This window comes from Mustela nivalis, assembly GCF_964662115.1.
Source record: "Mustela nivalis genome assembly, chromosome: 16".
Lineage (NCBI taxonomy): Eukaryota > Metazoa > Chordata > Mammalia > Carnivora > Mustelidae > Mustela > Mustela nivalis.
The window spans coordinates 11,436,281-11,459,286 of NC_139035.1; the positions used below are offsets into that span (position 1 = coordinate 11,436,281).

The following is a 23,006-nucleotide window of genomic DNA, read 5'->3' on the forward strand; positions in this document are numbered from 1 at the left end:
GGACAAAGTCTCTTTCTCTGAGTGGCAGATTTTCATAATTCACCTTTTTACTTACCCTCTAGAGTAAAGGCTATTATTTTAGGGGGTGGCCTCTTGCTTCAAACCTCACATAAGCTGAGGGCTGTCCTCTCATCCTCATGGATATATTAAAATCCAAGTATCTAGAAAATGAAAACCAACATTCCCCAGCCCCAGTCCTGCTATAACGCTTATTGCTTTGGTTCTCAAACACTTCTTGATAACCAGCCCCTAAGAATTTCTTTTTTCTGTAAGGGCTCATTTATATATTTATTTTAAAAATGGTTATTGTATTTTATCTAGTATTTTTAAGAGTTTGCAGTGCAGGAGTTTTCAAGTTACCTTATCTCAGTATTACCAAAGAGGAAGTCTATTCTAAGGATTACTTAAGAATGATATTTTTTTTCTAGAAAATCCAGAATATTAACCATTATTCTACCTTGAGAATATTCTTTTTTGATACGCTTCTTTAAAACGTACAAAGAAACAATTTTATTTCAGAGTACTTTGCAAGATGCATGCCCAAGATGATTTATATTGATTATTTTCTCATTTACATCTAACTTCCTATAATTACATGCCCAGCTGTTTTTCTCTACTGGGACTTTATTTTTTGAAGAATATGTTTCAAACCCCTATGTAATTTTTTAAATTAATAGATAGTTTCCAGTATATTGTTAATAATTATTTTCTTAGTTTTCAGTTAAGGTGTTTTAAAATAATTTCTGGGTTGCTCAAAAGTATTGGCTTGTTTTTTTCAGGCAATATTTTCCTTTTGACAAATGTAGAGTTTTCCTAGTTCCATTATTTATAGGAATGTGTTGGTTAGATAATATCAATAATAAGAATGTTCTGTACTAAATACCCAGTTTGTTTTTAATGGCTATGATGTTCAAATCCTATCGTTACCCTAAATGTAGCCAATGAAGTACCATCAATAATAAAAATTCTATAGTATTGTGAAATCTGGAGGACTGTTTGTGTGGAGATTATATACAATTGAACTTATACGTACAAGGAGGCTAAATTCAGGTAATGACAAAGTTGTAGTTTTGAAATGATGTCTTGTGTATGTGAGTAAGTGTAAATATTTTTTAATTAATTATTGTTTCTAATATAATAGATTACTAAAAATGTGTGAACTTCCTCAGGTCCAGTCCTCAGTGGCTGTTGGAACTCCAGATTATATCTCTCCTGAAATCCTTCAAGCCATGGAAGATGGGAAAGGGAGATATGGACCTGAATGTGACTGGTGGTCTCTGGGGGTCTGTATGTACGAAATGCTTTATGGAGAAACACCATTTTATGCAGAATCTCTGGTGGAGACATATGGAAAAATCATGAATCATAAAGTTAGTATATTTTACTATTTTTCAATTCAGTGTGGTAAATGATACAATAAATTTGAAGTAATGTGATAGTTTAAAAAATATTTTTTAAAAAACAATGAACATTCTAATTTCTATGCTAATAGGGGACCTGACAAACGTGAATAATCAAAACCCATTAATTATACATAAAATTATTAGTTCTTACCTTCTCCTGTATTTTATTAGAAATGCTAATAAATAGGAAATTGGTCTCTTCAGTAGAATAACGAAGCGGGTAAGTAGATAATTTATATTCTTACTACTATAAGTATACTCATGACTAGAATGCATTTAAAAAATTCTCATCCTCAGCCATCATAAATTAAATGCAAATCAAAATAAAACTGAGATATCCTATTTCCCCCTGGCAAAGATGAAAAGAAAAATTCTACTCTGTACTGTGAATAACCCGGTAAGATGGGTATTATTGGACATTGTCAATAGGAACTGATGTAACCTTTCTGTCAACAAGTCTGTAAATAAGCATCTAGAGCCTTGAAAAGGGTTAGAACTTTGGATTGAGCAACTTCAGGTTTAGGAATCTGCCCTAAGGAAGTACTCAGTTGAACCAAAATGTATGTGCGAGGATACCTGTTCCGGTCTTCTTTAGGATCAGTGCAGTGAAAAGAGTCCAGATTCACCACAGGAGCAAAATAATGGAGGCTTAATCCATTTAGTTCCCGATGAAATAGAAATAAATTGTAATAAAGAGAGGAGGGTTCTGATTAATCGATTTCAGAAGACTGTGAGCTGTTGGAACACCTGGAATAGGAACGTTCCATAAAAGGGGGGGGTGAGACAGTTATGATCAGTTGCTTCATGTATGTATCAGTCCCTTAAAGCTCTTCTGTGCAGCTGGTGCTCTTCTGCCTGGCTGCAAGGATAATCTGCTAAATAGTCATGGAGAGTCGGAAGACAGCTAGGGGACAGCTAGCTACCGCGTTGTAAAGAGCACATAAATCATTTCAGAGAGGTGGGGGCTCCAAGCTGGATTCTGCAGTCAGGCCACTCTTCCAAAAGCTCTTCGGTTTACTAGTCGTGTGACTAGGAGTGACTGGCTTGAACTCCCTGGGGCTTTGGGTCTCTTCTGTAAAACCAGGATAATAGTGGCACCTGCCTTCAAGGATTGTTCACTTAGGCATTAAGTGAACAAAGAGTTTCCATGAGTGTCAAGTGCATGGTCCGTTCTTCACAGGTGTTTACTGTTGTTACTTAATGCTTGGTTTGTGGCATATATGAACATCATGAGTCATATACACTCTACTGAAATTTTGAGTCAGTCTACTCTTAATAAGTTCTCTTCATTCTGATAACAGTTTAAGGTATTTTAGCATTCAGTTTATTCTTTCTACGGTGCATGTGTGAGTGACTAAGTCACATATAAAATTAAAAGTTCATTTAGAAAAATGCTCTTTTCTTTTGTAGTATGAGTACTTTGTACCAGTGTACACTTATTAGACATTTTTTTTAAAAAAAGATTTTATTTATTTATCAGAGAGAGAGAGGGAGCATGAGCGAGCACAGGCAGACAGAGTGGCAGGCAGAGGCAGAGGGAGAAGCAGGCTCCCTGCCGAGCAAGGAGCCCGATGTGGGACTTGATCCCAGGACGCTGGGATCATGACCTGAGCCAAAGGCAGCTGCCCAACCAACTAAGCCACCCAGGCGTCCCTTATTAGACATTTTAAAAAGATTTTATTTACTTATTAGACAGAGACAAGTAGGCAGAGAGGCAGGCAGAGAGAGAGAGTGGGAAGCAGGCTCCCTGCTAAGCAGAGAGCCTGATGCAGGGCTCGATCCCAGGACCCTGGGATCATGACCTGAGCCGAAGTAGAGGCTTTAACCCACTGAGCCACCCAGGCACTCCTACTTATTAAACATTTTTAAAAGAAAATGCATTTTTAAGAAAATAAATGTTAATTGATTTATGTTTTGTTCCTATTATTCTGTGTCTAGGAGAGGTTTCAGTTTCCAGCTCAAGTGACCGATGTGTCTGAAAATGCTAAGGATCTTATTCGAAGACTCATTTGCAGCAGAGAGCACCGACTTGGTCAAAATGGAATAGAAGACTTTAAGAAACACCCTTTTTTCAATGGAATTGATTGGGATAATATTCGAAACTGTGAAGCACCTTATATTCCAGAAGTTAGTAGCCCAACAGATACATCGAATTTTGATGTGGATGATGATTGTTTAAAGAATTCTGTAAGTATGACATTGCAATGTGGTTTTGAAGCAGTTTTATGGACCTCCTTATCAATTACCAGATAGTTATCGTGGCTTCGTAGTATTTATTTTCTCATACTTTGAGAAGTTGAGAGAATTCACTGAGGTGAACATGTTTATTTATGACAAGGAGCAAGATTAAACTTCACGTATTTACCTATTAGATCAGTTATGCCATGAGGTTTCCTAGGAAAAGGAGAAATCAGATGCTTAGAAAAGTGGATTTCGTGATGGCGGAGTGAGTTTGGCAAATCTCTCCTTAAAAAGTTCCATGATACTGGACAAATTGTCAAAAACAACCATTTTGGGGCTTGACAACTCAACCCAAGGGAAAGAAATTGAGAAGCATTTATTTATGAGAAACTGAACTTTGGTCAAAAACTGTCCCACCCCATTCCTTCAGCCTGGTTGGGGCCATCAAGCTGCTGGCAGGAGGCTGACTTGATTTGGAGAGCTCCCATACCCAGGGGTGTTGCCACTAAAAGTAGTAAATTGGTAGGAAGGGAAGTGGGGAAAATTCTATAGCCTTGCTATCCTGAGGTTGTAAGCTCCTTGGGGCTAGTGGCAGACTAGCAGAGTCGCCAAACGCTGGACCACTTTTAGCTTGTGGGCTGACATAGGTCATCAACCTCTGCTCTACACCTTTAGGTTACACTGTTACAATTTAGGACAATAAGAACATAAAATTTTATAGATGCCCTTTTAGCCTTCTTAATTTGAGCTTTATTTTTTTCTTCCATTATTTTATTTCTTATGGTTTTAATTCTGCACTAAAAATTTGTATATTGATTTTCTATCACTGTTCACTGTTCAATAAATGGCATATGCAAAGAGGTAAAGATTTTTTCTGCTTCTTTCTCCAGACCTCCAAAAAAAAAAAAAAAAATTAAATGGACTTTCCTCATCAGTTTTTTATTATATAAGAATTACATTTACTGTAAACAGAAATTTGCATCTTTCCAAATTAAATACATAGTACAGTCGATTCTGATTATGGTAGTTACATGTTCCATAAAGTTCCTGTGTGTGCTGTAGTTGTGAATATTGAACCATTGTTCCTAGGGGGAAATACAGGGGTAGGTTCTTTTGAGCCTCTGGTCATTTCATTCAACCAGTAGTATGTAACCTTGTTTTATGTATGTTTTTCTTTAAAGAAACCTTATTGAATACATATATTGTTGATTAATTCACAGCAAGTTCACAGCCAACAGCAGTGTAACTTGAGTCGGAGCAAAGCTTTTCTAACACACATACATATTTGTCAGGCACATCACAGCTGTCTTGCTTAGAAACCATCTAGATGGCCGTTCTGCGCTATGCGTGGAGGACATTTTAAACAACACAGTCACCCATAAAAAGCAGAAAAATCTGAAAGACGTGGCACATGCAGACCTTGGAAGGAATATTTTTTGTCGTATCAGAGCTGAAACAAGAAGGCAGAGTATCTCCTTGTTCAGTCCCAGCTGGAAACTTAGGCATCAGGCAGCTCAAAAAAATGTTTTTGTTCTGCATGTGTCTGCTAGTGATTGCAGAAGCACTGTGAATATTGATTTTGGGTTACAAATAATTTTTAGCAATGAGGCAAATATGCACGTATGCATACATGAATAATCACTGGGCTCTCAATGTCAGACTTTCCATCTGGAGTTTAATTTTATTAGAATATTACAGTGGCAGTGCTCTTGTTTGGATTCTAGATCACTGCACATCTGCACCAGACTTAATATGTGTTTCTAAATTGAACAGCCGTGTATTTCCTATTGATCGTTAATATTATAGGCCAACCTACAGATCACGTTTATTTATTTCTTACCAGATGTGTTTTCCTCCTTCAGGAAACGATGCCCCCACCCACACATACTGCATTTTCTGGCCACCACCTGCCATTTGTTGGTTTCACATATACTAGTAGCTGGTAAGTTGGAAAAGTTAACATAATTTGGACAACTTAAAGCAAATGAAGATAAATTTAAGAAATATATAAGAAAGCCTTGTAAGTCAAAACAATTTTTAAATAGAGGCCGAAGCTACTGCTTGACCAAGTTAGATGTTCTGTAATGAGTAGAACATAGGAGAATCTTGGATCATTTTGGAGGAGAAATGGAGCTCACAGTGTTCCTGTTGGCACTGGGGCAGGAATCGAAGTGTCTTCTGCATTAGCAAATACACTCCGGGGGGGCCAAGTGCCAGCACCAGCCACCTTAGTCCTATTTTCACGGACCACTTCCCCGTCCGCCTTCCCTGGTGTAAGCAGAGTATGATTGTCCTCAGTCCTTGTGTGCCCTCCCTCGGGTCCTTGACTGCCTCCTGGTCTCCTGCGTGGTTCTGCTGAGTTGACATCATTAGTACAGTTCAGGTTTCTGCTCAGACCCATGCAGTTCAGTGTCCAGAGAAAAGCATCTGACCAGGTCTCACCTTCCGCGGTCATGATTACCAACCTCTAGGACCCTTCTTGTGCCTGTGCCCGCTCTTCTGCTCTCCCTTGATGAGCTCACTTAACCTTGCACGGAGAGGTGGAGGCAGGCAGTGTTCACATGCTCCTCTGCATGGTCCTGCCTGCCCGTCTCGGTACCCAAGCACTCGCCTGTGCAGACGCCCAGTAGGGGCTCCCAGTCAGTCCTGGCTTGTGTGTCTCCTCTCAGGCTGGGCATCATAGCTCCTTCCCATCATAGCACTGCCGTCTCTTACCTTCCAGGCTGCTTTCCTGACTCCTCCCCTTTCTGGCCAGTCCTTCTCTGTCTCTACAGCTGAGGCCTTCTGACCTCATCTCTCTGGGCCCCACAGCTTCGTCTTGGGACCCTTTCCACTGATACTGTGGTGCACCCCCAGATATTTGCTGATGATGCCTGAATGTGAGACCCTTCTGCTCTTTCCTACTTAAAACCCACCCAACCACCTACCTCAAATGTTTATAATCTCGTCTCCTAGATTTCTCTGAACCTGTCTGACTGGTCCTGCTAGAAGATAAGTCTATAAGGGAACGTGTCATTCCCTTATATTCCTCAGCCTTGAAATTGTGACTTCCTGGCAAACTGTCTTCTGCAGCATCACTCCTGGCGTGATACTTGGTGATTGTAAAATGCACTCGGCAAACCTCTTACTGTTTAGGACCCATTGCCCCAGTCTCCCAACTCCAGCAGCTCATATCTTAATCAAAACCAACACTCTTACAAGAAAGACCCTGCATGACTGGCTCACTTTCTCTTTCCTACCACTCTTAACCTTGCCGACTCTGCTCCAGTCACACAGGGCTCTTTTCTGGCCTGGGACCATACCAGACCTATTCCTGCTTCAGGCTCTTGCGCTTGTGTTCCACCTGCTTGGAATGTTCCCCTCCCCCCAGTATCCCCCCCCCCTCCCCGCCACTACCCCGTTACTCCCTCTGGACTTTATTGGGAGTTCTGCCCTGAGTGATAGCCTCCTGGCCACTTTATCTAGATTTCTACTTTTTCCCCCTCAATACTACCCCCACCCTTTCCTTATTTTGTCCTTAGTATTCAGCACTGCTTAATGCCCTAAATATTTTACTTATCTCATATGTTCCTGTCTCCATCATGAGAACAGAAGCAAGTGGCGATTTTGCTCCCTGCTAAATGTTCAACACTTCAAGTATTTTTCATTAAATTATATTGAATTAAAGGAAGCATTTCACTTTTGAATCCAAATTCTGATGAAGAGGACCATGGTGTATGCTTTTGACTCCTGTTTCACTTACGTGGTCACCTTGTGTTCAGTAAACATCATTTTATAATGTGTGGCTATTGAAATTTAAGATAATTTGGACAATTTATTAATTTTATAAAATACTTCTAAAAAGTGGTCTGTGTTGAGATTTGCACACAATGTGTTTTCCTGTCACCCTACACAGTTAACTGTAGCTAGATACCGCAATCCGTGTTTTAAGTAGACAGCTGCAGAAGGCTCTGTTTCTTGAGACGTTCTTTTCTCCGTGAACTCATGTTTTTATGTTTCTTCAGCGTTCTTTCTGATCGGAGCTGTTTACGGGTCACAGCCGGTCCCGCGTCCCTGGACCTTGACGTCAGTGTCCAGAGGACTCTAGACAACAATCTGGCGACCGAGGCGTACGAGAGGAGGATCAAACGCCTTGAACAGGAAAAACTTGAGCTGAGTAGAAAACTTCAAGGTAAACAAATGTTAATAATGGTACCTTTTCTTTTGAAGTTGGACTCAGTTTGAAGAACTGTTGATTATGAGGGGCCGTTTTATCTTGAAAAGAAATTTCTGGAAAAAATCCAGTTGAAAGGGCACCTGGGTGGCTAAGTGGGTTAAGCCTCTGCCTTCAGCTCAGGTCTTGATCCCAGGGTCCTGGGATTGAGCCCCATGTCAGGCTCTCTGCTCAGCAGGGAGCCTGCTTTCCCCTCTCTCTCTGCCTGCCTCTCTGCCAACTGGTGATCTCTCTCTCTCTGTGTCAAATAAATAAATAAAATCTTTAAAAAAAATACAGTTGAAGACTCATCCGGAAAACAGAATAATACTGTTTATGTAGACTCATGACCTTAACAGTATGACCTGGTGTAGCGTTCATTTCCCCACAGGTACATATGTGCGCACATGAACTCGTCTGGGGAGGAGATGGGGCTGCTTCCGGGAAAGGAGCCCTTCCCATCCCAGTGTAGCCTTGGGGATCACTGTCCTATTTCCTCAGCCTTGAATTTGTGACTTCCTGGCAAATATCTTCTGTTGCATCACTCCTGGCGTGATACTCGGTGATTGTAAAATGCACTGAGCAAACTTCTTACTGTTCTGACTTCTCTTGTCTCTTAATTCTTTTTTTTTTTTTTTTAAGATTTTATTTATTTATTTGACAGAGAGAAATCACAAGTAGATGGAGAGGCAGGCAGAGAGAGAGAGGAAAGCAGGCTCTCCGCTGAGCAGAGAGCCCGATGTGGGACTCGATCCCAGGACCCTGAGATCATGACCTGAGCCAAAGGCAGCGGCTTAACCCACTGAGCCACCCAGGCGCCCCTAGTCTCTTAATTCTTATACGTCCAAGGATCTTGTCCTCTGCTCTACCTAATCCGCTCCTGTCTTGAGACTACAGTATCCAGAACTCTTTATTAATCTCAATTTCTTTTTTCTTAAGTCTTCTTTGCTTTTTAAGATTTTATTTATTTGTCAGAGAGAGCGCGTGCACACAAGCAGGGGTAACAGCAGGCAGAAGGAGAAGCAGGCTCCCCGCTAAGCAGGGCGCCCGATGTGGGGTTCGATCCCAGATCCTGGGATCATGACCTGAGTCGAAGGCAGAGGCTTAACCAACTGAGCCACTCAGGTGCCCCTAATCTCAACTTCAAGCAAACTCTGCATTATCTCCTGTTCGTAGCTAGTTCACTCCCTTGGGTGACTCCTGCATTCCTTCTGTCCCACTGGTACCTGGAGCTCTGTCCCCCTCACCCTGTGCCCTCCATCCTTCCATAGTCAGTTGTAATCAGACCCTTACTCGGATACTAACATTTGTTGCTCTGACGTCTGTCTGTCACACTCCCTTGCCAGAACCGCAGCCCTGTTGACCTGCATTCTGTCTGAGACCGTGTGAGTGAAGGTAACAGTCTTAGGACAGGCAGGTGCCGACTGATCCCACTTGAGATTCAGGAGGATGGATCTTGAGTCCCATCTCAGTGAGTGCTGCCCAGCCGTCCTGCTTCCCAGGCTGCGGCTTCTCACCTGTCAGCATCTGACCCAGTTGAGGATCCCTCACCCCCCCACCCCACCCCTTGCAACAGCTCTTTCTTTTTTTGTCTTCTGGGACACTTGAATCTCCTGGTTTTCTTTTTCCTCATAAACCAGTTATTCTGTCTCGCTTCCTGGGTTCTCCTGGACTTTTTGGCCTGTGCATGTCGGGGTCCCCCACAGCAGTCCAGGCTCTTGGGTGTTCAGAACTACAACCTTCCAGGCATCTTTAAGCCCTTTCCTTCTGTCACACCTCCCATCTCACCCGTCAGCAAACCCGGGCAGCTCTGGCGCCAGAGAAGATCCAGAGTCCAGTCCCCACTGGGGCCGTCACCCTCACCGCCACCGTCACCCACCTTCTTGTAACCGTTTTCTAGCTGCTCTCCCTGCCTTACCTCGCCACCACCTCCCCCACCGTTCCTTCTGTTTCTAGCCTCCGTGGGCTGTTCTTTCCACAAATCAGGCATGTCCCCACCTCAGGGTCTTCGCATCAGCTGTTGCCCTGCCTTAAATTTTCTTCCTTTGGTGTCCCATGACTCCTTCCCTTACCTCTTTCAGGTCTTTATTTGAGTGTTACCTTGAAATGAGGCCTTCCTGACCGCTCTGTTTAAAACGTAATCTTGGGGATGCCTGGGTGGCTCAGGTCGTGATCCCAGCGTCCTGGGATCAAGTCCCACATTGGGCTCCTTGCTCGGCAGGGAGCCTGCTTCTCCCTCTGCCTCTGCCTGCCTCTCTCTCTGCCTGTGCTCGCTCACTCTCTCTCCCTCTATCCCTGAAAAATAAATAAATAAAATCTTAAAAAAAAAAAAAAGTAATCTTGCTTTATCTCCAGCACTTACTCTCCCTCTTTCCTCCTTTATTTTCTCCAGAGCAAAGGACAAAACGTACGATTTATTTTACTTACTCCATTTGTGAATGAAGGAATGTATGAATAAATAATCAAAAAACTTGTAACTCTTAAGAGTGAAAGAAGTAAGTTTTATAACAACAAAATTTTGCTGTTATGCTTTTATAGGCTCTGTGGAGAAAAAAACTGCAGACACCAATAAAACAGACTGATTCTATTTTTCAATAAGTTGCTAAGATCTCTGCATGTGGATTACTACTTCTTTGTGTTGAAAGTTGTTAGTTTTGACTTTTTAATGCAATATATTTACCATATATCATTGTATAAATTTACTATGTACACCTTGTTAATTCGGTACATTTATATATTGTAGTAAAATTGTAGTGATGTTTGGTACTTCTGGCGTGTACATAATTACAGTACAGCATTGTAATCTGTGTTTATGACCCTGTGCATTAGGTCTCTGTGACTTATTTACTACTTGTTGCGAGTTGGTACCCTTAAACCACATCAGTCTCATGTGCCCACTCCTGCCCCATCCCCTGGTAACCACAGTGTTACTGTTTTTCACAAGTTTGACATTTTAATTTATTTTTTTAAATTAAATTTTATTTTTTCTGTATTCCAGGATTCGTTGTTTATGCACCATACCCAGTGCTCCATGCAGTACATGCCCTCCTTCGTACCCACCACCAGGCTCAGCCATCCACCCCCCCCCCCCCCACAAAACCCTTAGTTTGTTTCTCAAGAGTCCACAGTCTCTCATGGTTTGTCTCCCCCTCTGACTTCCCCCAATTCACTTTTCCTTTCCTTCTCCTAATGTCCTCCATGTTACTCCTTCTGCTCCACAAGTAAGTGAAACCTCATGATAATTGACTTTCTCTGCTTGACTTCTTTCACTCAGCATAGTCTCCTGGAGAGGATGTGGAGAAAGGGGAATGTTCCTCTACGCTGTTGGTGGGAATGCAAGTGGTGCAGCCACCTTGGAAAGCAGTGTGGAGATTCCTTAAGAAATTAAAAATAGAGCTACCGTATGACCCTGCAGTTGCACTACTGGGTATTTACCCCAAAGATACAGATGTAATAGGTTTGACTTTTTTAGATCTCATGTGTAAGTGATGTGCTGCAGTTCTTACCTTTCTCTGACTGACTGAGCATCCACCATCCATATTGTCACAAATGGCAGGAGACTCTCCTTGCTCGGGGCTGAATAACATTCCATTGTGTACTTATACCCCATCTTTTTTAACCATTCATCCATTGATGAGACTTTAGGTTGTTACCATATCTTGGTTATTGTGAATAAGTTAACATGAGAGTGCGCGTATCTCTTCGAAATCCCACTTGCATTTCCTTTGAGTCTATAACCAGGCGTGGAATTGCTGGATGGTCTGCCAGGTGGATTTTTAATTTTTTTCAGGAAAAAATTAAAATAAAGTAATGTTTTCACTTGTGCTTGGACCAGTTTACATTTCCCCCAACTGTGTTCCCTTTTCAATCCATCTCCGTCAGCACCTACTGTCTCTTGTCTTCTTGATAGCCCTTCTGACAGTGTGCGCGTAAGTCATGACATTGTGGTTTTGATTTGCATTTCCCTGATGATGAGTGATGGTAAGCATATTTTCATGTGCCTCTTGTCCATTTTGAAGTACTCTTTGAAAAAGCATCAACTTAGTTCTTCTGGCCGTTTTTAAATTGGATTTTTTTTTTTTGTCATTAAGTTGTACAAGTTCCTCATATATTTTGAATATTATTAGCTCCTTATCCGATATATCACTTAGAAAAGTTTTCTCCCATTCTGTAGGTTGCCTTTTCATTTTGCTAGTTGTTTCTTTTGCCTTATAGAAGGGAGCTTTGAGTTTCATGTAGTCCCATTTGTTGATTTTAGCTTTTGGTGTTTGTGCTTTTGGCATCATATCTAAAATATCATTGCCAAGACCAATGTCTGGGAGCTTCTAACTTATGTGTTCTCAAAGTCTTGCTCTCAGGTCTTATGTTTAAGTCTTTGATCTCTTTTGAGTTGATTTTTGCAAGTGGCCTGAGAAGAGCCCATTTTCATTGTTCTGCATGTGTTTCGCCGGTTTTCCCAGCACCATTTGTTGGAGAGATTATCTTTTCTCCATTGGGTGTTTTTGGCTCCATTGTTGAATATTAGTTGACCATCTATGCCAGCATTTCACCCTGGGCTCTCTGTTTTGTTCTGCTGCTCTGTGTGTCTGTTTTTGTACCAGTAACATGTTGTTTTATTACTGTAGCTTTGTAATATAGTTATTAGGAAGTGTGATGCCGCTAGCTTTGTTCTTTTTGTCGGGGGCGCTCTGTCTCTCAGGGTCTTTTGTGATCCCACAACAAATTTTAAGGTTGTTTCTTCTATTTCTGTGAAGAATCCCTTGGGTGTTTTGATGAATATTAAATCTGTAACATGGCTTTGGGTATTATAAATGTTTTAATGATATTCTTCTGATCTGTCAATATGCAATAGTTTTCCATTTGTTTCATCTTAAATTTCTTTCAGCAGAATCTTACAGTTTGTATTGTACAGATCTTTCCCTTACCTGGCTAAATTTTTGCTGAGTATTTTGTTGTTTTTTGATGCTACTGTGAACGGGATAGTTTTCTTTCTTTTTCAGATGTTTCATCATGAGGAAAACAGTAGAGTGATATGTATTGATTTTGAATCCTGCAACTTTACTGAATTTGTGGATCAGTTCCAAGAGTTATCTTGGTTTGCTCTTTGGGATTTCCTGTATATAAAATCAACAAATAGGACTAATATTATTTACTCCTTTCTCATTTGACAGACTTTTATTTCTTTGCCTTGCCTGACTTCTCTAGCTATATTAAATAAGAGTGGAGAGAGTGGGCATCCTTGTTTTGTTCCTGATTTTAGAGGAAAAGCTTTCAGTTTTTCTCCATTAAATGTGAGGTTAGCTTTCAGTTTGTTGCAAGTGGCCTTTATTTTGTTGAGCTATGTTCCTTTTATATCCAGCCTGCAAAGGGTTTTTATTATGAAAGGATGTTGCATTTTTTCAGATGCTTTTATTGTGTCTATTGAGATGATCATGTGATTTTTGGCTTTCATCTTATTGGGGTGATATATTACATTTATTGATTTGCATATGTTAGACCATCCTTGAATCCCAGGGATAAATCCTGTTTTTCCTGGTATATAATCCTGTGAATGTGTTCTTGAATTCAGCATGCTAATATTTTAATGAGAATGTTTGCATCTATACTCACCAGGGATATTGGTCTACAGTTTTCTTGTGGTTGTCTTTTCTCTTTTTTGGTATAAAGGTAATACTGGCCTTATTGAATGAGTTTGGAAGTGTTTTGTCCTCATTATTTTAAATAGGTTGAGGAGGATTGTTAATTTTTCTTAATTTTTCTTAAAATGTTTGGTTGAATTCACCAGTGAAGCTGTCATTTCCTAAGGATTTCTGTATTGGGAGGTTTTTGATTACTGATTCAATCTCATTACTCGTTATTGGTCTGTTCAGACTTTGTTTCTTCCTGATTCAGTCTTTGTGGGTTGTGTATTTCTAGAAGTGTATCCATCTCTTCTAGGTTATGTAATTTCCTGGCCTATAATTGTTCATAGTTGTCCATTATGATCTTACATATTTTGGTAGTATCAGTTGTAATGTCTCATTTTAAATTTTATTCTAGTCTCTTTTTAAATTTTCTTTAAGATTTTATTTATTTGACAAAGAGAGAGAGAGAGAGAGAGAGAGATACAGTGTGCACAAGCAGGGGGAGCAGCAGAAGCAGAGGGAGAAGCAGGCTCCCTACTGAGCATGGGGCCTGATTCGGGACTCGATCCCAGGACCCTGGGACCATGACCCGAGCCGAAGGCAGACGCTTAAATGACTGAGCCACCCAGGCACCCTCTCCTTTTTTTATTAGTGTAATTAAAGTTTTGTCGGTGTGGTTTATCTTTTCAAAGAACCAATTCTTAGTTTCTTTGATCTTTTCTGTTTTCCTGGTCTCTGTTTCATTTGTTTTTGCTCTGAACCTTATTTTTTCTTGTCATTTGCTAATTTTGGGGTTAATGTGTTCTTTTTCTAAAGGTCTTTGAAATATAAGTTAGGTTATTTGAAATCTTTCTAATTTCTTAATATGTTCATTTGCTGGTATAAACTTTCTCTCAGAGCTGCTTAATCCATCCATTCCACAAATTTGATGTGTTGCATTTTCATTTTCATTTGTTTGAAAAAATTTTTTATTTCTTTTTATTTCTTCTTTGACCCAGTGGTTGTTTAAAATTATTTAATTTCCACATATTTGTAGATCTTCTCACTTTCCTCTTGATTTCTAATTTCATACCACCCTGGTCAGAAAAGATAGTAGAATTTCTTCTTAAATTTTCTAATATTTGTTTTGTATCCTATCATAGGATCTGTCCTGGGGAATGTCCTGTGTGTGCTTGTGAAGCTTGTGTATTTTGCTTCTGGTAGATGGAATGTTCTGTAATGTCTGTTCAAAGTCCATTTGTTCCAAAGTTGGGTTCGATTGCAACATTGCTTTGTAGATTTTCTGTCTGGATGATTCATCTGTTGCTGATAGTGCGGTAGTGAAGCCACCACCATTATTGTACTGTCTGCTTCTTCTTTAAGATCTACAATCTATAATTGTACATATTTACAATTATTGTATCTTCATAATGTATTGACCCCTTTATCATTATGTAATGATCTTTATCTCATTTCCATTTCTGGCCTGAAGCCTATTTTGTCTGATGTAAGTATGGCTATCTCCACTTTGTTTTGGTTTTCACTTGCTTGGATACTTGAAATATTATCTTCCATCCTTTCACTTTGAGCCTGTGTGTATCTTCCAAGCTCATGAGTCTCCTTTAAGCAGCATATACTTGGGTCTTGTTTTTTTGTTTTTTATTTTTAGAGAGAAAGAGTGTGCATTTGCACAAGCAAGGGGTGAGGAAGGGTAGAAGGAGAAAATCTAGAGTAGACTCCATGCCTAGTTTGTGGCTCCATCTCATGACCCTGAGATCATGACCTGAACCAAAATCAAGAGTCCAGTGCTTAACCATCTCAACCACTCAGATGTGCCTTGTTCTTGTCTTTGTTTTGTTTTTAATCCATCCAGCCATTCTGTGCCCTTTTTATTAGTGACATCAATCCATTTATGTTTAGAGTGATTATTGATATTTAAGCACTTACTACTGCTGTTTTTATGTCTTGCCTCCTGGTTATTTTGTCTCTCTATTGTTTCTTTTCTTTTTTTTTTTTTTTTTTGAAGATTTTATTTATTTATTTGAGAGAAAGAAAGAGATAGAGATGGCAAGAGAAAGCACAAGCAGGGAGGGAGAGGGAGAAGCAGACTTCTCACTGAGCGGGGAGCCCAGTGTGGCGCTTGATCCCAGAACCCTGGGATCATGACCTGAGCCAAAGGCAGACACTTAAATCGACTGAGCCATCCAGGTGCCCCTCCATTGTTTCTTTTAACTTTTGTTTCTCTCTACCTTTCAGTTGGTGATTTTGCATGATAATATGCTCCTTCTTCCCCTTTATTGATTGATTGATTATGTTATATTTGTCACCATATAGTACATTATCAGTTTTTGATGTACTGTTCCATGATTCATTGTTTGCATATAATGCACAGTGCTCCATGCAATCTGTGCCCTCCTTAATACCCATCACCAGGCTCACCCATTCCTCTATCCCTCTCCCTTCTAAAACCCTATCTTTGTTTCCCAGAGTCCATAGTCATCTCTTGTGGTTCATCTCCCACTTTATTTCTCCCCCTTCATGTTTCTCTTCCTTCTCCTAATGTCCTCCATGCTATTCCTTATGTTCCACAAATAAGTGAAACCATATCATAATTGACTTTCTCTGTTTGACTTATTTCACTCAGCATAATTTCCAGTCCCATCCATGTTGATGCAACAGTTGTGTATTCATCCTTTCTGATGGCTGAGTAATTCCATTGTGTATATGGACCACGTCGTCTTTATCCATTCATCTGTTGAAAGGCATCTTGGCTCTTTTCACAGTTTGGCTCTTGCGGACTTTGCTGCTATTAACATTGGGGTACAGATGGCCCTTCTTTTCACTTTATCTGTATCTTTGGGATAAATACCCAGTAGTGCAATTCCTGGGTCATAGGATAGCTCTATTTCTTATTTTTTGAGGAACCTCCATACTGTTTTCCAAAGTGGCTGCACCAATTTGCATTCCCACCAACAGTGTAAGAGGGCTCCCCTTTCGCCATAACTACTCTAACATTTGTTGTTTCGTGCCTTGTCGATTTTTGCTAGTCTAACTGGTATAGGGTCTTATCTCCATTTAGTTTTGATTTGAATCTCCCTGATGGCTAATGATGATAAACACATTTTCTGTATCTGTTCGCCAATTGTATGTCTTATTTGGAGAAGTGTCTGTTCATCTCTTCTGCCCATTGTTTTGACCTGGTTATCTGTTTTTTGGGTGTTGAGTTTGAGGAGTTTATTTATAGATCTTGGATATCAGCCCTTTGTCTGTAGTGTCATTTGGGAATATCTTCTCCCATTCTGTGGATTGCCTCTTTGTTTTGTTGACTGTTTCCTTTGCTGTGCAGAAGCGTTTTATCTGAATGAAGTCCCAAAAGCTCATTTTCACTTTTGTTTCCCTTGCCTTTGGAGATGTGTGTCTTGAAAGAAGTTGCTGTGGTCGATGTCAAAGAGCTTACTGCCTATGTTCTCCTTTAGGATTCTGATAGATTTCTGTCTCACATTGAGGTCTTTCATCCATTTAGAGTTTATCTTTGTGTATTGTGTAAGAGAATGGTCCATTTTCATTCTTCTGTAGATAGTTGTCCAGTTTTCCCAGAACCATTTATTCAAGAGACTTTTTTCCATTGGATATTTTTTCCTGCTTTGTCAAAGATTAGTTAACCAGAGAGTTGAGAGTCCATATCTGGGCTCTCTACTCTTTTCCACTGGTCTATGTGTCTGTTTTTGTGCCAATACCATACCATGCTGTCTTGGTGATCACAGCTTTGTAATACAGCTTGAAATCAGGCAACATAATATCCCTAGCTTTGTTTTTCTTTCTCAACATTTCCTTAGCAATTTGGGGTCTTTTCTGGTTCCATACAAATTTTGGTATTATTTATTCCAGCATTTTGAAAAATGCTGTTGGTATTTTGATCGGTATGGCATTGAAAGCATAGATTGCTCTGGGCAATATAGGTATGTTAATTCAACAAACAAATGTTCAAAAACAATGTTTATTCTTCAGATCCATGAGCATGGAATGCTTTTCCATCTTTTTGTGTCTTCTTCAATTTCTTTCATGAGTATTTTGTAGTTCCTAGAGTATAGATCCTTTACCTCTTTGGTTAGATTTATTCCCAGGTATCTGATGGTTTTTCTTGCTATTGAAATTGATTCTCTAATTTATCTTCCCACAGTTTCACTGTTTGTGTATAAGAAAGCAACTGATATCTGTGCATTTATTTTGCATCCTGTCACATTACTGAATTGCTGTATGAGTTCTAGTAATTTGGGGATGGAGACTTTCCAATTTTCCACATAGAGTATCACGTCATCTGCGAAGATGCCAATTTGAATACCTTTTATTTCTTTTTCCTGTCTGATTGCTTTTGCTAGGACTTCTGGTACTGTGTTGAACAATAGTGGTGGGAGTGGGCATCCTTTTCCTATTCCTGATCTCATTGGGAAGGCTCTCAGCTTTTCCCCATTGAGAATGATATTCACTGTGGGTTTTTCATGGATAGATTTTATGAAGTTGAGGAATGTTCCCTCTGTCCCTATTCTCTGAAGAGTTTTAATGAGGAAAGGATGCTGTATTTTGTCAGGTGCTCTTTCTGCATCAATTGAGAGGACCCATGTGGTTCTTGTCTCTTTTCTTATTTATGTGCTCTACTGCATTGATTTTTGAATGTTGAATCACCCTTGCAACCCAGGGATAAATCCCATCTGTTCATGGTGGATAATGTTTTTAGTATATTGTTGGATTCTGTAAGCTAGGATCTTGTTGAAAATCTTGGCATCCATATTCATCAGGGATACTGGTCTGAAATTCTCCTTTTTGATGGGGTCTTTGCCTGGTTTGGGGATCAGGGTAATGTTGGCTTTGTAAAAAGAGTCTGGAAGTTTTCCTTCTGTTTCTATTTTTTGAAACCGCTTCAGGAGAATAGGTATTATTTCTTCTTTGAATGTTTCTTAGAATTCCCCAGGAAATCCTTCAGACCCTGGACTCTTGTTTTTTTCAGAGGTTTTTGATCACTGCTTCAGTCTTGTTACTGGTTATGGGTCTATTCAAGTTGTCAGTTTCTTCCTGTTTCCTTCTTGGTGGTTTCTAGGTTTCTAGGAATGCATCCATTTCTTCCATATTGCTTAATTTATTGTCATATAGCTGTTGATAATTTATAATAATTGTATTTATTTCTTTGCTGTTAGTTGTGATTCCTCCCCTTTCATTCATCATTTTATTATTTGGGTCCTTTCTCTTGTGGCCAGTGGTTTATTGATCTTATTGATTCTTTCAAAGAAGCAGCTTCTAATTTCATTAACGTGTTCTACTCTATTGTGGTATCTAATTCATTGATCTTTGCTTTTATCTTAATTATTTCCCTTCTTGTGTGTGGGTTAGGCTTAATATGTTGTTAATTCTCCAGATCTTTAAGGTGTAAAGATAGTTTGTGTATTCGGGATTTTTCTATAGTTTTGAGTGAGGCTCGGATGGCTATATATCCCACCCCACCACCACCGCCTTTGCCTTATCTCATAGGTATTGGATTGATGTGTCTTTGTTCTCACTGAATTGACTTAAGTTCTTTGATTTCCTGATTGAGCCAAACATTCTTTTTTTTTTTTTAAGATTTTATTTATTTATTTGAAAGAGAGAGAGGGAACACAAGCAGGGGGGTGTGAGAGGGAGAAGCAAGCTTCCCACTGAGCAGGGAGCCCAATGCGGGGCTCCTGGGGCTCCTCCATCCCAGGACCCCAGGATCATGACCTGAGCCAAAGGCAGACACTTAATGACTGAGCCACTCAGGCACCCCTGACCCAAACATTTTTGAGCAGGAGGGTCTTTAGCTTCCTAGTGTTTGAATCCCTTCCAATCTTTTTCTTGTGCTTGAGTTCCAGTTTCAAAGCATTGTGGTCTGAGAATATGCAGGGAATCATCTCAATCTTTAGGTTTCGGTTGAGACCTGATTTGTGATCCAGTATGTGGTCTCTTCTGGAGAAAGTTCCATGTGTGCTCAAGAAGAATGAGTGTTCTGTTGTTTTAGGGTGGAATGTTCTGAATATACCTATGAGGTCCATCTGGTCCAGTGTGTCATTCAAAGCTCTTGTTTCTTTGTTGATCTTCTGCTTAGTTGCTCTGTCTTTTGCTGAGAGTGGAGCGTTAAGGTCTCCTACAGTTATTGTATTATTATCAATATGTCTCTTTATTTTGGTTAACAGTTGGCTTATGTAGTTGGCTGCTCCCATATTGGGGGCATAAATATTTACAATTGTTAGATCTTCTTGGTGGATAGACCCTTCCAGAATGATTTAGTGTCCTTCTGTATCTCTGACTACAGTCTTTAACTTAAAATCTAATTTTACTGATATGAGAATTGTTACCCCAGCTTTTTTTTGAGGCCCGTTGACATGAAAGGTGCTTCTCTACCCCTTCACTTCCAGTCTGGATGTATCTTTGGTTCCAAATATGTCTCTTGTAGATAGTAGTCTTTTTATCCAGTCTGCAACCCTGTGCTGTTTTATGGGAGCATTGAGGCCATTCATGTTGAGAGTGATTATTGTTAAGATTCTATTATCATCATGTTGCCTATGAAGTTCTTGTTTCTATGGTTTGTCTCTGTGTATCTCTGTTCTGAATCACTCTTGGGGTCTTTCTCCTTTTATAGAACCCCTCTTAATATTTTTTGCAGGACCAGCTTGGTGGTCATGTGCTCTTTTAGTCTCTCCTGGCCCTGGGAGCTTCTTACTTCTCCATCTATTCTGAATGACAGCCTTGCTGGATAAAGAATTCTTGGCTGCATGTTCTTCTCATTTAATACCCTAAATATGTCTTGCCAGCCCTTTCTGGCATGCCATGTCTCTGTGGATAGGTTTGATGTTATTCTGATGTTCCTCCCTTTTTATGTAACGAATCTCTTCCCCCTAACTGCCCTTAAAATGGTTTCCTTGATTCTACGATTTGTGAGTTTTACTATTACATACCTGGGCATTGACCTACCCTCCTTGATCTTGGGGGATGTCCTCTCTGCCTCTGAGACACGATTGCTTGTGTCATTCTCCAGATTGGGGAAGTTCTCGGCTATAATTGTTTTTTAAAAGATTTTATTTATTTATTTGACAGACAGAGATCCCAAGTAGGCAGAGAGGCAAGCAGAGAGAGAGGGGAGGAAGCAGGCTCCCTGACGAACAGAGAGCCCGATGCGGGGCTTGATCCCAGGACCCTGGGATCGTGACCTGAGCCGAAGGCAGAGGCTTTAACCCACTGAGCCACCCAGGCGCCCCTCTCGACTATAATTTGATCAAATATATCTTCTAGTCCTTTCTCTCTCTCCACCCCCTCAGGGTTCCCAATAATTCTGACATTGAACGTTTCATGGCATCATTTATTTATCTAATTCTGTTTTCATGGATTTTAAGCTGTTTGTTCCAGGCATCCTCCTGATCCTTCCTTTCTGTCAGTTTGTCTTCAAGATCACTAACTTGTTCTTCTACCTCATTTACCCCAAGTGTTAGTGAATCTAGATTAGATTGTATCTCATTGATAGCATTTTTAAGTTCTGCCAAATCTGCTCTCTTCTGCCCTTAACAAATCTATGTTGCCATTAATAGTTTTCTCCAGCCTGAATTTTGTCTTCATAACTGCTACTTTGAAGTCTATTTCTGACACCTTGCTTTAAATCCATATCTATTAGATCTGCTGGAGAGTCTCTTGTCTCTGGATCCTTTCTTTGTTGAGAATTTCTCTAACTTGTCATTTTGTTGAGTTGTGGTTGAGGGGTGGTACAGCCGGAAATACCAACCACTGTCCACGCAAGGTGCACCCTGGGATGTTTCTGAGCATTTGGAAGTCACCGCCAAAAAGAAGAAAAAAAAATCCCAACCAAAATGAGCCCCAAGAGTAAGATTGTTTTTTTTAAGATTTTATTTATTTATTTGACAGAGATCACAAGTAGGCAGAGAGGCAGGCCGAGAGAGAGGGGGAAGCAGGCTTCCCTCTGAGCAGGGAGCCTGATGTGGTGCTTGATCCCAGGACCCTGAGATCAAGACCTGAGCCGAAGGCAGAGGCTTTAACCCACTGAGCCACCCAGGCACCCCCCCCCACAAGAGTAAGATTTATAAAGTATAACACCAAAAACAAACAGATAAAAAGACCAACAAAAGAAAAAGAAAACCCAAAATAAAAATAATGGCTGGGGGAAGGTGATTATAATCCGTTGATGTGGGCGAGGAAAGTTATTTCAGTTCTTCCTGAGTATATCTTTTTATCTTTGTTTGAGAACTCAACTTTACAGAGATATGGGGAAATTAAAACTGGTATATATATATATATATATGTAGTATTGAGTTGGGGGAAAAAGGACTACATTGAAGCTTATATCTATATGTATTTAAAAAAGGAAAAAAGTATATGTTTGTAAAAGTTCAAGGTAAAAAGTTACTATGCAGTATGTTGTATTAAACATCTAGTTGAACCAAGAAGTAGGTTTAAAAACAAAACAAAACAAGAATCATGAGAAAGAATTAAAAAAAGAGAGAGAGACAAAAGTTGTATCCAAGAAATGTACAGGCTGTGAGGCAATAACAGAAGCTGAATATACTGTTTTCTCCTGGTGTTGGCATTTTACAATTTTATGGGGACCCTATGGTTGTTGTCTTCTTGTTCTTTTGGGTTGTCTTCCAGGGGCGGGGCCTGCCTGCATTGTTTTTCAGTTAATCCTGCTTTGGTGGAGTTGCCATACCCCTTATCAAGGGGCTTGGCTCCATGTAAACCAGTTTATCAGGTTTTTGTACTGTGGAGGCTTTTGTTCTCTGGCAGCTTTTCACCCCTTTTCTATGGAGGGAGTCAGAGCAAAGTAAACTGTCTGCACCCCGACCTCTGCTTCAGAGAGAGGCTTCAGTTTTCTCCTCTCTGAGTCCTCCAGAAGACAGACTCCCTCTCTGCAAGCTCCATTGACCACTGCAGCCTCCTACAGGCGGTTTGTGCCCCCCAGCGACCCTCTCAGTGGTTGCCCTAGGCCCCCGCTTGTCTCTGACCCCCCCATGCCACCAAAACCACAGTGATACTGGCCCAGGTGAGCCTGCCTCCAGTGGCTGCTATTCTGGGGACCGTGGGCTCCACTCCAAGCCAGGTCCTCTCAGGCGTGGCGGCAGGGCCGCCAGTTGCAGAGACCTCTGTCTAAAGTTCGCACCAGGTCCTCTCAGGTGGGAGGGGTAGGGAGGTTCCATGGTTCCAGGAAGGCGGGTGGGCGCTACAGCCTTCCTGGAACCATGGGCATAGATCCGTGCCTGCAGCCCTCCGTCCCAGCAATTGTCCTTAAGCCCCTTTGTTCTGTTTGAGTGCTGTTACCAGTCCCTTTTCCTCTCAAACCACCAGTCTCCGATCTATTGCTGGTCCCCAAGGACATGGCACTTTCGTATGGGGTGTTACTTTCTAGCGGCTTGCTTCTGGTGGCTCCCTTCCCCTTCTGTGTATCCTCCAAAATCTTTCTGCGCAATCCCAACTCCGTCTTTTGTACCTCTTGACCGATGATCCTCTGCCCCTGTAGAGATCCAAACGTGTATGTTCTTACATCTCAGGCTGATTTCGTGGGTGTTGAGAGTGCTCTGATAGATATCCAGCACAGTCAGGGGACTGGTTGAAGTA

General features: G+C 40.6%; 1 protein-coding gene across 23 annotated transcripts in view; it reads left to right on the forward strand.

The window, feature by feature from the left end:
- CDC42BPA (CDC42 binding protein kinase alpha) overlaps window positions 1-23,006 on the forward strand; it is a 329,433-nt gene that overhangs the window by 160,664 nt on the left and 145,763 nt on the right. For all 23 annotated transcript variants that reach the window (XM_082702369.1, XM_082702391.1, XM_082702387.1 and 20 more), the window contains exons 7-10: window positions 1,170-1,370; window positions 3,342-3,590; window positions 5,447-5,526; window positions 7,589-7,755. In XM_082702369.1, coding sequence (XP_082558495.1) covers window positions 1,170-1,370; window positions 3,342-3,590; window positions 5,447-5,526; window positions 7,589-7,755 — 697 coding nt within the window. The remainder of the gene's footprint in view (window positions 1-1,169; window positions 1,371-3,341; window positions 3,591-5,446; window positions 5,527-7,588; window positions 7,756-23,006) is intronic.